This window comes from Paramacrobiotus metropolitanus, unplaced genomic scaffold, assembly GCF_019649055.1.
Source record: "Paramacrobiotus metropolitanus isolate TYO unplaced genomic scaffold, Prichtersi_v1.0 Parri_scaffold0000043, whole genome shotgun sequence".
Classification (NCBI taxonomy): Eukaryota; Metazoa; Tardigrada; class Eutardigrada; order Parachela; family Macrobiotidae; genus Paramacrobiotus; species Paramacrobiotus metropolitanus.
In genome coordinates this window covers 129268-144909 of record NW_026570263.1, presented here as the reverse complement: position 1 = coordinate 144909, position 15642 = coordinate 129268, and the positions used below count along the sequence as shown (strand labels likewise).

Here is a 15642-nt window from a genome sequence, read left to right as displayed (position 1 = left end):
TTTTTATCGGCAGATTTCGATGAAAAGATTCCACAAACGTTACAACACAGTAAATGAGAATCTGGTATGCCAGATTCTCATTGGCTGTGATGTAATGTTTGTTTGTTGTAGTCAGCGACCTCATTAATATATCAAAATTCAAAAACATACATAACTTGTCTGAAGAATACTGGCGGCTTCGCCGGCATTACCATGCACGCACGCTGTACAATATCTCTAAAACACAATGCTTTATAAGAAACATTTGTAGCTCTCCAGAGTTGTTAACGAAAACCACCACCATGAGTCAGATTACGTTTCAAAACTTCGGTAAATATTAACGGCTGTAACAGCTATATCTATATAATATGACTAGCAGACCCCGCGCAAATTGCGCGGAGTAAATAATGCAATGGACAAATTCCAACTCAGGGCAAAAATAAAACTCATAACTGCAGGTATGCTAAATATATCGTATATATGTAAACTCATAACTGCAGGTTTTATGAACGAAGCGTAGAATTCTATAATAAACAAAATCCAAAATAATGTCCTTGCACACTGCACTGTTGATGTCACTTTATGATAACTACTGGAAAATTTGTCTGACCGTTTAATTGACTGCAGAATGGCCTAAAACCTGAAATGCGAAATTATTTTAAACTTATTTCTCCCCAAAACGGGTGAATTTTTTTGTTTCCGAGCTGTTTATTTCCAGATCAGTTACCATCAGTTAAATTTCGTGCAGCTGCTACATAGGGGCCCTGTAATTTATTAAAACTTGTTCTCCGCTCTTTCTCTTACTATTCTGAGCTTTCAACGTATCCGATAGCAATTTATTTAAGTACTTTACATCCCAGTTTGACCACTAATATATACACCACTGCTGCTGCCCTTCAACAATCAGTTCACTAATAAGTGGTAAACTGAAACAGTAATAGTCACCTTTTTTTACTATTACTTTCACCACAGAACAAAGTTAAACCACTTTAATTAAATAAGGACAGAAGCATTTCGTTGTATTTCCTTCTCCGCTGTTAGCTCTTTCTAAAATCGAGGACTTCTACGGGAAATTTCTTGCATGTCTGCTGCTTCGCGAGCTCCGCTCGCGAAGCAGCTTCGCGTTGCCTTCTCTGACAAACTAACGGAAGTATTTCAAGTTTTCCTAAAATTCTTCTGCTCTCAGTAGTCGCTGGTCAGTAGTCGCTGGTAAGCATGTAGCTACCTTGCTTAAGGGATTTGGCCCGGTACATAGAACCAAATTCGACTTTCGAGCACTCCCAAACCCTTTTTTGCTTTGTTTTTTTACATACTGCAGCCAGATGATTTGTATACGTTGGCGTAAAAACCGTTTGAGCGCACAACATCCGGTTCGGGAGTTAGCTGTATGCAAATTTCAAAAAGTTTAAATGCATTCAGGTGTACCAAAAGTCTCGTTATCAACCGGTCTTCTTCAAATTCTGCATGTGAACGCACATATGCGTGAATATGGTTTTTTACACGCACGGAGCCCCAGTTCGGGCATTGTTTTCCCATGTTAAAATGAATTAAAATTTTTTAATAAAATGGTGTAACGGTGGTTCGGTGCAAAGACGATCTTCGTGGTTATGTGCATTTACGTGCAAAATTTGAAAAGGAATTTTTTGGAATTTTGTCACCTTCATAACTTCGCAACCGAATTTTGCGCGCGAAAACGGATTTCACGTCAATGAACACAAATCATTTGGCTACACAGTGTCAGAAAGGAACACAAAAAGTGTTTGGAAGTGCGCGGAAGCAAATATCTACACTTCTACTCCGCGGCAATGTACACGAATTTAGTGCTACGTACCGGACCAAATCCCTTACCTGCAATTCTCGGCTAATGACTGCCAAGCAGTCGCTCAAATGTGCAGTTGCCAGCTTGCTGCCCCTTAAATCAGCCCCAAACACGCAATTCTGCCTTTCTGGAACATAATTTTCCACAAAAAAAATTAAAAATACTCGCAACTCTGTAAATTTTTAACTTTAACAGCAAATCAGTACAAATGGCAACCACCCGTGGAAGCGTGGCAACTTTAAGCGGGTCAAACCACTGCGAATGACAGCTCCTTGGGAAACAGTTTTTAAGCAGTTTTCAGCTTGAAGACCTTCTTATGTGTTCTTGCTCAAATCACTTTTTCTTGATGCCAAATACTGATTAAAAAATTTATAAATTCGTTCAAGACCACGGAATAACACGTGGTCGTGATTCCAGAAGAACAAAGTTTTCCCGACTCTAACGTGTAAGTCGGTCAATTCGTTTTGGCCGTCGAGACAGTGGTGAGGTGGTCGGTTTTGCAGTGATGGATTCTTAGCTCTTCCCATAGGCTTTCTATGTTAACGTTTTTGCAAGTTTTCTTTCAAACTTTTGTTTTTTCCTTAAATTTGACTTTTGTTGGCAAATCTGTACGTTAAGGGCTATCGAACAACATATAGACATTGGAGTTTGGTTGAGTGCAGCGTTAATGCATCGATGACACACACGGAATCTTGTTAAGGCTTATCCTTTTATTTATATAGATAGATGTGGTTTTTCATCTAGCAGATCAGTAATGACTTTTTTGGTAGATTATGGTGAAATTTGAGTGTTACTATTGATTTACTACAGTTTGCATGGTTTTATAAAACGCGTTAAACAGCTGCAGTTAATGTAAATTTTTTTAATATAATGTTGCACACTTTTTTGTTAATTGGTTCTGGTTTACCATATCTTACAGATTGAGGCTCGATGCTTTCCCTTGATTTAGGCGCACCTTATTGTCGCAATATACGAGTATAAAAGGCTGCACAATATATAAAAGGCGCATGATGTTAGTGTGAATAAGTATATATTGCATTAATTTGAATTTTAATTTTTACTTACTTTGCACGTACAATATGATCATTTAAACAGACATGTCATCTCTTGTACCAATCAAATAATGTAACATAATTTTCCTGTACACGGGCGAACATTTGTCGGTACCAAAGAAATCGCTTAATCGACGCAGGAGAGCCACGGACACTGATATCTCAATCGGCAGTTTGCGTATTTTGATTAAAGGTTTATGCCATTAATGTTTCGTTCAAAAAGACGCTTTTTAAGAAAATTCCCACATAAGCAGCAAAAAATAGCATCAGTACTTTATCAGAATTCATCATCAGACAGCGCTCTTCTTAATAGCAGACTAATTTCAGCCTCGGTTTAATGTGATGTTAATCGTTAATTAGTCAAAAAATAATATCATCGTAAATTCATTAGCAAAAATTGTACTGCCTGTATGGTACGTAAAAATGCTGTTCACATTTATTTCGTCAAATCAGTATACAGAGGGTTATTCAGCCAAGTGTGTTCACTTTTTGAAAAATTTATATTTAGTTACCACAAGATCATATTGCTTTTCCAAATATTTTATCGGATAGCCACAACATTCAGTCATAATAAAAATATGATTAAGTTTAGATTTTATTATTCTTTGACACAGGAAAAAATTAAATGCCTGACAGACATGTTGCCAACAGTCGACCAGTTCAGGTATAGCAACTGCCGTGTCTTTGAATAAAAAATCTCTTAAAATTTGGGTTCACCAACTATTCCATCCAAAACGTGCCAGGGGTATTCAACAACCATTATTCTGATGGATCAACTAGTTTTTTCCACGATTGGGAAGCTGCCCCGGTTGGGGCGGCGCTGCGTCCCGGGAGCACCATCCTGGTTCGGGATGAAGGTTTCTTCCCCGCCTGGCTCGAGCCACGGAACGTTCTTCGCAAACAATAGACATTTAAAGCGATCACTTAAGACCTGCACTACAGCTCTGATTTGTGGGAGGACGAAAAGGATTGCTTCAGTTCGGTGTGTAAGAATTCGCACAACGGGCATGGTTCCCGCGGGGTTGTTCCCTTTTTCGCGTTTTTTCCAACCGTTCCTACACACTTTCCCTCGAAAGCATCACATCGATTTCCCCATAAAATAATCCGGATCAGCGTTTTTTCAAGTCGTAAACGTGTAGATTCGAGAAACAAACTTGCCTTTTGAAACCAGCCAAATAAAAGCGAAATTTCGACTGGTCAAGGATTTGAAGTCGCAGTCTTCTGGTCAACAGCCGATAAAAGATGCATTCGAAGCTGGATTCTCACCAAAATGTGCAAAAAGCAGTCAAACTATTTTGTCGTTTTAGTAAAATTTTTATGGCGACACTCCAACCAAAAGCCGATTTATAAGAATTTTTTTTCGAAGGTGAACACACTTGGCTGAATAACCCTCTGTATATACAAACGACATCTACATACAACGCAGATGCATCGAATAAAATCCCATAGAACTGAGATGCACTCTACAAGCTTTGAAAATAATCAAATCGGAACTAAAATAATGAGGAAAATCGACTAGCTAGTCGTTCGCTGCAGAAATATCAATAAAATCAGCATGCGATTATTGTACGTATCGTGGACGATGAGAAGCAGGAATACTCAATATACAGGCATAGCCAAGCCAGCGAACGAAGCCTCCAGTGTGCAGCGGACTGCTTAGTGGAGGTTCTTGTCGGCAGTGGCTTCCTGGCGATGGGCCTGCTGACGCTGGGCGATGCCCTCCGTGTTGTGCTTCTGCGCCGGCTGCTGGTCGTTGTGGCGCAGCGAGTTCTGCCAGTCCTGGGTCTGGTCCTGCATGGATTTGAACTCCTCCTTGCTCTGGTCGCGCTGCTGGCCCTGTTGTTGTTGATTGCGCTGCTGCTCCTGTTGCTGATTGCGCTGTTGCTGATTTCCTTGTTGCAGCTGGTTACGTTGCTGATCCTGTTGTTGACCTTGACCTTTCTGTTGGTGCGCCTGTTGCTGTTCCTGGCGGTGCTCCTGTTCACGCTGCTGTTGTTCCTTCTGTTCGCGCTGCAGACGGTCCTGTTGCTGTTGGTCCTGGCGATCCTGGCGCTGTTCCCACTGTTGGCCCTGGTTCTGTTGGTCACGCTGGTCACGCTGCTGGTTTTGCTGGTCACGCTGCTGGTTCTGTTGACCGGCCTGGTTCTGCTGCTGTTGGTCACGCTGCTGGTCGCGTTGTTGTTGGTTCTGACCGTTCTGCTGTTGTTGACGTTGTTGTTGGTTTTGTTGTTGTTCGCGTTGCTGTTGTTGTTGCTCGCGTTGCTGTTGTTGTTGATCGCGTTGCTGGCCCTGCTGTTGCTGGTTCTGTTTGTCCTGGTCGCGCTGCTGCTGATTGCGATCCTGTTGCTGTTGTTGCTGATTGCGATCCTGGTTCAGCTGCTGCTGATCCTGTTGGCGCTGTTGCTGTTGGTTCTACACAAGCAAAAAACGGTCCATGTATAACTTGTATATTCATGATTGCTTAAATCTTCTAAGCGCTTTGCAATAAGTTTATGCATTTATTTAATAACAATAAACTAGGTAATAATTTATTTATTTGTAATAAAAGGTCGGTAATTAAATTTACAGATATTTAACGGCAAGTCAAGTAGTTAAAGAGAATCCTCAAATTCATACTTCACATAATTATAGTTCACACTGAGCCTGTTGCAGTAAACACATATTATCTTGCGATCAGCTTGTGCTTTAATTAACGGTTACGTAGCTGCACTCCGCTGCGGAAGCACAACCGACACACACAAAATTAGCGGCAAATTATTGTAGCGAGCACATCGCGGCTTACCTGATTCTGTTGATTGGACATGATTGCAGTAAGTCGTTGAAAACTCGTAACTCAAAAGTCAGAAAAAATCTTCACAAGTAATTTGCTTTCAAGAATTGAGAAAAAATTGCTTTGATTTGTATTGATACAGGTAGACAGCACCAGCGCGGCTTTATATAGGGTCGAGGCGGTGTTTACGCGGTAGCGCTTTATCGACTTTCCACTGGGTAGAAACCTGTGGGGAGAAATTGAACAAGTACAGATTCAGCGAAGAGCAGATCGATGCCGCGGCCAGTGAGGCTGCAACGGCTGGCTCGATTGGACGGTAATCAAGAGCAGCTGAATCTGGTTCGTCCGCGGCTGTGTGTATGCTGACACCGGCGATAACGCTCTCAGGTTGGCAGTCTCACTAACAACATTTCCGGTGCTTGGGCTCTGCCGCTACAGAAAACCGTTGCTGTAACGTATCCGATAAGTGCTGCTGCGCGATTGTCAATGCGTGACGAAGCATAGATGGGGATTTTTCCGTTTCACGGTAGACCGGCAACCGGACGTTATATGCAGCTAATCAGCACGGCTCCATTCGTTCCGCCACGGACTGAGTAAATGAAGAGTGTGCGGCAAACAATGCAGAACGCGGCTCAGGTTTATCAAGATGAGTCATGCGTGTTCCACACAAGGATAAACATTTCAAACTGCTGACTGCGCATTTTGTGGGGATGATAAAATCGTGATAAATACTTGCTGGAAGTGTGAGGTGTGGGTTAGCGGAAATGATGTCTTCGCCGGCTGCTGTTAAAATTAAGAAACAATTGCGCGAAATCATAGAGATTAATCGCCAGCTGATTTCGTGCAAAATATGTTTGTCTGTCTTCTTATAAACATGATTACCAATCAGCACTTGTAAAAGTCTGTCGAAAAACTAAATGTTTCAGCTTTATATTATAAATAATGCATAATATAATATATAAATGATATAAATATAATATAGCATAAATTAAACATTTTAGCTGCTTTAGATTAGGTGCGTCATTAATGAAGATTCAATCAGTGTTAGCGGTTTAAGGAATGAGAGCTTGTTTTTATTGCGAATCCTATGAGTGCTCATTAATCAACGAAATCAACATATTCATATCAGATTCTATAGAAAACATAACAACATAATGCCTCTGCGAGTGATGAACACGGTTTCACCGCTTACCGCCCACCGGTAAAATTATAGGGAAAGAAACATATGTGTAAAAGCAAAAGAATACTACATACTTGTAAACTGACATACTGTATAATTATACTATAATTACAATGCTGCATTCGGCAATGGCCATTGGCCACTTCGCAGATCGAATAAAATACCAGCGCTTGTACACACTAAATAAAAAATGAAAGTGCACCGTTAATGTGCTAGCTCTTAGAGAAAAACTCGGTTAGTATGATAACAAAATTTACATTTACAAATGAACGATGTCAACGTGAAGCCGAATGGCTGCCAAGAAGCCTTATCAACGAGATACGCGGATTATGTTTGATCACTTTGATGATCGAATTCAAGCAGCGGATCACCATCATAAAACATTTCCGCGTTTTTATACCATTTACGATCATAAAACATGTCCATTTAGCGTGCCGTGCCGTTACTCCCTATTTCCAGTATCATTGTTCAGGCGGATATATCGACTGATGGCCGGATATATATCGCTCCTGGGATCTTTGATCTGCGTCCACCCCGGTGGATCCGGGCCGCCATACAGGGAATTCCTCAACCGGGATGTTCCCGCGCTCTGCATCCCGTTGTTAGTGTGGGTTTCGTTGATTTTGACGACCTTTCTCAGAGATCCACCGCGGTGCATCCGCCATGCCGGAGAAAAGGAGGAAAATAAGTGAGGCATTCCAATGTTGCCTTGTAGAAGAAATCCATTGATGAATCCACTGCCCACAACCAGCCGTTGACAAGCCGGAATCGTATACCGGCCTCGTTGTCAAACTGAGAACTAGGTCCGTGTACGATTCCGGAATATGTCAACGCCTGTGCTGGATCAACGCCGTCCATAACAACCGCTGACAACGGCCTGCATATATCGGGAACTACCAGCCTTTGTCGGCGGTTGTTATGGACGGGAAGATGGACGACAGCGCGCCTGGTTTCCCGTCGGTAATGACAAAATTGTATTAATAAAATTAGCCAGTAAAAACCAAACACCCATGTCTATAGTATAATACGAGTGTTATTATATAGTATATCAGTTATTACATATATATTACTATAGTATAATACGAGTGTATATAGTATATCACGCTGTACATAGGTTTCAAGTATTTTGGAGTTTTGTACGATCGACCACTGGATCGCGCTAATTGTCCACGTAGTCATCATTTTGCCAGCTGTGTGCTTTCGCAGATCCGGCGAATTTTCGATTTTCTGTTGTTGGACTCCAGGTATTACGTGCTGGTTAACTGTCTCGGGCCGTGTCGGAACCCGTTGGTTTTCTGTGTAATGCATTATAACTACCATTACGAGTACCATTTTACCAGGTAGGACAACTTTAGCTTACGCAGCGGCCGGACTACCAAGTATCTGCAACCGCTCGTACAGAATCTCGTGACAGAATAGGTACTGCTAACTTGTTAGTTTTTATCTATTAATTTGTACAACAGGAAATGGGTTCTGTTTGAACAAAACATCTGCCATTCGTATGTGTTCTGGGTTTGCAACATAATGTGCTATGAAGAATATGACAGCCCTTTTCAATCCAGACTGGCGGTACAAAAGTCACAATTTTTCTAACAAAACAAAAACCTACTCTAAAGATATGTTATCTGCACATTTATGAGGTAATCATTCTTGTTGAACACGAAGAAAAACCAAATAAAAAACGGATCATTTATGAGGTATCTTATTAAGTATCTAACCGGAAGTGTTGAGATTGTGAGAGTGATTTTGGTGAAACATTAAATATGCATTAAAAATACTACGAACGAATACTTTTTCTGCAATATTGTGCGCACTTTGCGTGCTGGAAGCACCTTTGCATAAAAATAATCAGGTCAAGATTTTGGTTTTAGTGTAAATGGTATAATGGCATTGCTTGCACAAGTTTGAAATAAAAGGAAAGCTTATTATGTAAAGTCAAAACGATGACTTGATACGGCAGATTACGAGCAATTATGTGGTTATAAATGATAGTGTAAATAATGATTAACATGCACTATAATTTTGTACAAGATCGCATTAATGCCATGGAAATGAATCCGAAACAGAGAACCTTCTTTACTGATGATCATGCCGCGACATAACAGTCGTAATTCGTATCACTACGGCCAGCATTGCACAATTAAGAATTAAAAAAAACAACCAAAATCAGTATTTTCAGCCAGTTTATTCTTGCCCGGTAAAGTTCTCAAAACAGCCGCCGCGTTTCCTTTAATAATTGCGAGGCTAGTACGCTGCTTTAAAAGAGCCGTGGATCGGGCTTCTCCGGATATCTCCTTGGTTCTCCCTCCAAGGAGCTGACCATTTCTCTATCCGAAATTGTGAATACGATTTAACTTGAATTAAGTTTATATCTATACTATTTTATTCAATGTAGAATGCGGAACTACGGCCGTAGTGAAAATCTCCAATATACACGTCGCTAACGTTTACAACTAACGATAAGTAAGTAGGTACTAACGATAAGTAAGTAAGTGGCAGAAAATTCCAAGCGCCGGACGTATTCTTTTTTGGAATGCGGTTACCTCTTTTATCCGCTGGTTATTGAGACACTGGGAGTTTTTGGCCCTGCTTTCAGTGAAATGTTGCATTTCATGGGCCGAAAGATTCGGGACATAACGGGCGAAGCGCGTTCTACTGCTTTTCTCAAGCAGCGTTTTAGTTTAGCTGTTGTTAAAGGAAATGCTACGGCTGTTTTGAGTACACTGCCTCTTAATCCGAGAGAGGATAAGGATTTTGGTTGTTTTTTTAATGTTTAATTTTTAACTATTAAGTAGTGTACCAGCGCTTGCAATTATTGCCATTTGGGCGGCTATTGCCAATAAACTTAAGTAGGTACTTGATACACCGCATACTGCTTAGCGTACGGATGCCGTGATGCGTGGTATGTACGTATAATTAGTATAATACGAGGTATTATGAGCTGCCGTACAATACATCCCCCCAGATTTGCTCTGCTGCGGTATAGCGGGGGACTTTCTTCCGGATAGCAATACTACATTAATTTTGTACACGGCTTTCGCTTACCTGATGTCAAATAAAATCGTTAAATATAATTTATCATGTTGGTTTAAAATAAAATTAATTTTTTATGATTTCGCAGCCGATGTATGGCACATATTGTCCATTAAAACGTGCACGTAGACTGGGAACTGGTACTTGATAGATTTAGCTTTCATTTATTTCGTCACAGTCTGCATCGTTCTGATCTAAAGAAACTTATAATAATGTAGACTGCAGACATTATAGTGGCATTTATGAACACAGTAATGCTGTCAGCGAGGTACGTAACCTGCGTAAAACCTGCGATTTTTTTGAGGGAAATGCATAATATTATTGCAGAATTATTTAATCAGCGTATTGCGTAAACCAGCTTGACCGCGTTGATAGCATCCGCCGTTTGACGGGTGGTCCGGCTGATTTCCGATATCGGTTTGCCGGCTTGCAGGAGTTGCGCTATCTGCAGGGTTTGGCTGGACGACAGATTCTGCAGCACAAGATTTTACTTGCAAATTTAATTAAGGTTCGTAGATAGACACCGCCATTCAGATGTAATATATACGGTACATTCATTTACGTTTATATACATGTAAGTATATATACATGTACATATACATGTACATGTACATGTAGGGTATACGCATGATCGACCGGAGCGTTACATAGCGAAGGTCCTCTTATTTCAGCATTAATGCAAAAATGTATCTGTGTCCGTTGCGGAAGTTCGTTACGGAAGTAACAATAAAACAATAAGACAATTTACGCCTTAGCAAAGCTCCGGTCTGCTAATGCATTCCAGTGTGCATTTTTCTAGTATTTTCTTTATTTTTTTCGTTTAATTATAACGTTTTTGTGTACAATTTACCTGCATTTTGATGACCGCTTCCACTTTGTCTTTGGGCACATTGACGGACTTGCTGATTTCGCTGGCAGATTTCCCAGTTTTGTACAGGTCTCTTATCCGGCCGATTTCATAGTTGCTCTAATATAAATCTAAATAAGTCTTATTTTTCTTCAAATACACAAAAAGCCGAATGTATCCGTAAAGAATTTTCACTGAGCACTCACAAGCTTTCCGGCGGCTTCGACGTTGCTCATCAAAACCTAAAGAGCCGTAGAAATTACCATCCTGTATAACCGCTGTATCTGTTCTTCCTGTTTTGCAAAAATAATTGCGTTACGTAAAATAATTTTTTACTTTACTGCAAAACTTCTGCTTTACGGCAGTTACAAAATACTTAACCAAAATGATTATTGGTTACTGAAGATACTGCTAACAATGATGATACTGCTTAGAAGATGGAGTAAACAGTTATTAATAATTTTGATGCGCAAAAAATATTAAAATAATTATAGCCATGACATGGTGACACAAAATCAGTGGAATAACGTGGATTAATTTAGAAAACACAGTGATAATTCGCGTGAAATGTTCTTCAGAGATATTCGATGCTCACATGATAAGCAGCGCCAAACAGGATACAAGACAGCAACGAGGAGGTCATGGCTGGAGTTCTAGGAAGGGTTTTGAATTGATTATACTTATCGATCTGCGGCAGTGGTGTATTGATAATTTAATCTAAGTAGGACACGACCAGGACAATCCAGGAATGCAGTACACAGTTTACGTAACCTATGGTGTCCGGCAGCTGCAGTCGCTTTCGGTACGGTACATCGACGTATGTAACGAAATTTTAGAAAATCTAAAAGCTCACTAATAGCCGAAAAATTTCCTTGACATTCGTTTGGAGGTGGAAACGAGTGTTTTAAAATTGTCGCGCGGTTTAAGGAATTATTTAGCTGGTCGCGGTAAATAACCAGGAAACCGCGGCGAAGTACGTATAGTAGCGGCCGTAATCCGGTTTCGTCTTTACGAGACATTCCTGTCGTCATCAAGATTTCTGTTGGTGGATCAATGCGCCTCTATTTTTCTTCGGATTAACAAAACACTCACAATCAGCAGGAATTTAATAATCTGCAGAATATTTATGTGTGGAAAGTTGAAACCGGTGCTTATGTTAACAGGTCATTTCTTCATGGGAGATTATCGGCGCATGCATCGCGAAAATAGGAGATTATTCACTCTGAAAAATGTATTTTTTAGAATTTTTGCAAATTTTAAATCGCAACAGAATTTTTTACAATTTATCATAAAAATTTCGAACGTGGTTTCTGGTTCCGATGAAAAAAACGTGGTTCCGCGTCATATTCGCCTTTACGAGTACCTATACGCATTAGTCAGTAAAACTCGAAGGAAATCAGTAGATAATGAGGCATTTGATACGCCGTACATTAGTTTGCGTTAAAGTGTGGTAAAATTTTTATTTCGCACGTAACTCGCCTACAGTGTGTTGGGCGTACATTAAACGCTTTTCACGTCAATGTAGACAAACAATTTGACGACACAAGGCCATGAAACAAATGCAAAAACTGCTAAGGATTGCGCGAACTGCGCTTGCATGTTATGTATGCTTCAATACCGCCCCGAAAACGTATTCGTTTTCATGCACATAATTCTCGGCACAACACATCATTACGGCTTCTAACAATCAAACCGGAAGACGCCTCGTTCTTTCCCCACAGCTAGCCGCTACGGTATAAGCAGCACAAGCACAGTGCTGCGTTAATTAGACTAACAATCAGCGCGTCAATACAACTCCGCGGGTCTGTTGACGCAGTCAGCCTTATCCTGTAAGGAACGATGCCAATTAAGTGGAGAGCACTATACGCAAATTACGCCGCACGAGCAGTCGGCGGGCTGCGTGGCGCAGCCATTCAGTTTCGCTCACCGGCTGAGCTGCGTTTCATACGCGACCTTTCCTTCTTCCAACCTATTTTCCTCGTTTTATCCTGATTACTGTATTTATTATTCTTCAAACGCCAACAACTCCGGTTTCCGCACAATCCCGTAATATTTTGTAAAAATGTCGCATAATATCTCCAACGTTAGCGTTGCGCCCGTACTATCCAACTCCTTCGTCTCGACCTGGTTCATCCTGACCAGCGTCATCCTGGCCGTCGGGTCAATTTTAAGCACGTTATTAATCGTGTCGCTGAGCGTCCGCCGGCGTTACCGCAACAGCGCCAACCTCCTGGTCATCCACGCACTAACCGTCGAGGTCACCAATATGGCTATCTTAACCCCGCTCTCCAACACGGCCATCTGGGCGCACCAGACCGGCCACCCGTTCCACATAAACTGCGTCCCGGTGGCTTTCTTCCAGATCCTGCTAACCGTCCTCTCCAACTGGTCGCTGGTGTTATTAGCCATTAACCGCATGATCGCCGTGGTCTTCCCGCATCACTACGCGCGCTACACTCGCCACCGGCCGCTAGTTTTGTCTATCATCGTTATCTGGATCCTCGGGTTAGCCACCACGGTGCCGTTGCTATTCGGCGTCGGGGGAACGTTGAACCGGTTCAACCCGCTGGGTCATTGCGGCGTCCAACCAACGCGTGGTGTCTTTTTTTCGATGTACACGCATGTTAGTTTCACGGGTACGATGATTATCCAGGCGGTGTGCTATACGTTGGTGGTGGGGGCGCTGCGGCGCGCCGTGCAAGTGGCCGACACGCAGAACTTTGCGGAGCAGCGTAAACAGCGCCGACAGCGCGCGATCAGCGTGGTGTTGTTGGTGGTGTATGTGTGGTATCTGGCGTGCTACCTGCCCATTCCCGTGATTACCACCTACTTTTATCACTACTGGAAGGACAACTACACGCTCTTTGTCTGGCTGCGGACGGTGATGATCTGCGGCAGTGCGGGAACGCCGGTAAATTATTTATAGGGGTGTCGTGCCAAACTGCTTGTCCTGGTTCTTTGTTTGCTACTTGTGTTGAAGCGGTGTTGTGTTTCTGTTACAAACGCAAGGATGATATTGCAGATTTTATAAAAACCTATGTTAAACCTTATTTTCGCACAGCCTGGGTGCTTTTTAACTGTTACACATCGTCTCGTTCAAGCCAGAAGCGTAATAATTGTTTTACTAGTTCGAGTTTTTTCCAAAGCTCGAGTTTGGTAAAAACCGAAGTGTCGTCTTCGTAGCGCGTGGTTATAGTACACGTACAAGTTTCAAGCGATTCATTTATTAGCATATGTACATTGGTACATGATATCTTATATGTACATTAGTACATAATATTCTATATTATGTGCATTAGTATACGTACATTAATATATGTACATCAGTACATATGCTTTGCTGTTTCAAAAATTTGTTCCTTGATTGCGCTGATTTTGGTGTTTGGTTACAGGTGATTTTGCTGAGTATGAGCCGTGAACACCGCTTCGCTCTGCGCTCTTTGCTGGAGCGCCTGAGCCTACATCTTCCCTCCAGTCGACTGTGTTTCCGGCTGAAAGGCCGCGCCCGCGTGAACACGTCCTCTCCCGCGTCGCTGCCCACCCCGCATAAACGCTCCACCTCCACCAGCCAATCCCGCTGCAAGGTGTACGTCTACTAACCACGACGTACGACGCTTCTTCCTGTCGACACCGTCAATTGACGGTAAAACAAGCGCCCACAGTCATTGGCTTGTAAGCCAAGCGTCATTCGATCGTCTCCAAATAAAAGCGGTTTCCGTAAAAGAGCACCCATACCACATGTCTCTGTTCCAACCTGTTATGACCGTTAATCTAATCTTGGAGTTTGCTGGTGTTGTGAAGGATCCGCTGCGCAGCATAAAGGTCACGATCGAAGAGGGGTTCGTGTTGACGCGCGACAAATTGGAGCAGACAGAATTCCCACTGACAGTGTGTGTGTTGTGTTGCATTGGGAAATTTGCTTGCCTCGCTTTGTCGCCGGAGTCCTCGACCACCGACCGACCTTCAAGAATCTTCAAACATGTTGGCGTCTTGTAGTGTACGTGGAAGAATTCAGCACATCTTATCAGATCCCATAGCAGCAAAGTTCGAATTTCGCTTCTAGATTCGTTTTATTGTACACGCTTGCATTTGGCAATCTTTATTTTCAAACCCCAGCCGACAACATACCCTCCAAACCAGGAATGTTGTAGAGTGGTGGCTTCAGCTTCATTCTCGTCTATCTTCCATGGACCATGGTCATCATAACAGCGTAGTATTTGTAAATTATGCAGTAGACGGCCAACACCAATGTTTTTCGAATAAATTTTGCAAATTTTTTAGTTCGACGCTCGTGTGTACATAACAGCAATGCTATTATAGGCTCGACATAATATTTTTAATTTACCTATGCTTTCGAAGTTTGTTTTTGCATAACGCATAATATCTCCAGCGCCGTTATGCTTTATTGATCATATGGCTACAATTGACAGCGTAATAAAAATATTTTGCCCAAAATTAAATAAAAAATCGGCTCCAATTTACTCATGATAGAACAGTTAGCAAACCTAGGTGTGCAAGGCACAGCCAAATCTCAAAACACTGAAGCAAAAAATGTTAATTATTTATTTCAAGACCAGTCGACACTGTCGACACTCGACAGTTCAGAGATACTTGTGAAACAAGAAATTGTGTAGTGCGGTGGCTTTTGTTTACTATATTCGCTTCGGTAAAAGTTAGAACTTTCTTGGATATAAGTGTGTAAAATGCGTGAAACGATTGTGACAGCAGTAATTTTTATTTTTATTTTGGCAGTGTCACATTTTATAATACCCAGAAGTTGGTACACATGATGCTGTACCGGCGTACGACACTGAAATTGTTCATATGCCGTGCAACTTGCAAAAAATTCAATGCTTATGAAAATATATACGTTTTAAGCAATCTAGAAACCGGCTCGTCGAAACAAAATGAAGCAGATGCTGTGCTTTAATTGCTTTAATAACCAAACTCTGATTGAGTAAC

The 15642-nt window shown here is 41.7% G+C and overlaps 3 protein-coding genes across 4 annotated transcripts; 1 reads left to right on the top strand and 2 right to left on the bottom strand.

The window, feature by feature from the left end:
- Window positions 1-4179: 4179 nt before the first annotated feature.
- On the bottom strand, window positions 4180-5954 carry LOC129590892 (transcription factor SPT20 homolog). The gene is made up of 2 exons (XM_055486331.1): window positions 5633-5954; window positions 4180-5262 (listed from the first exon to the last, which is right to left on the bottom strand). Exons 1-2 carry the CDS (start codon window positions 5651-5653, stop codon window positions 4507-4509), a joined length of 777 nt encoding a protein of 258 aa, XP_055342306.1. The 5' UTR covers window positions 5654-5954; the 3' UTR covers window positions 4180-4506.
- Window positions 5955-10010: 4056 nt separating this feature from the next.
- On the bottom strand, window positions 10011-11574 carry LOC129591012 (uncharacterized). 2 transcript variants are annotated; one of them, XM_055486492.1, is made up of 4 exons: window positions 11276-11574; window positions 10887-10922; window positions 10684-10800; window positions 10011-10305 (listed from the first exon to the last, which is right to left on the bottom strand). In XM_055486492.1, the coding sequence occupies exons 1-4, from the start codon at window positions 11321-11323 to the stop codon at window positions 10171-10173; spliced, it is 336 nt and encodes a 111-aa protein (XP_055342467.1). In that variant the 5' UTR covers window positions 11324-11574; the 3' UTR covers window positions 10011-10170. The 2 variants fall into 2 exon arrangements, with proteins under 2 accessions (XP_055342467.1, XP_055342468.1); XM_055486493.1 differs by lacking the exon at window positions 11276-11574 and adding an exon at window positions 11062-11195.
- A 1168-nt stretch (window positions 11575-12742) lies between these two features.
- LOC129590907 (rhodopsin-like) lies at window positions 12743-14279 on the top strand. The gene is made up of 2 exons (XM_055486352.1): window positions 12743-13591; window positions 14073-14279. The coding sequence occupies exons 1-2, from the start codon at window positions 12743-12745 to the stop codon at window positions 14277-14279; spliced, it is 1056 nt and encodes a 351-aa protein (XP_055342327.1).
- Window positions 14280-15642: the final 1363 nt, after the last annotated feature.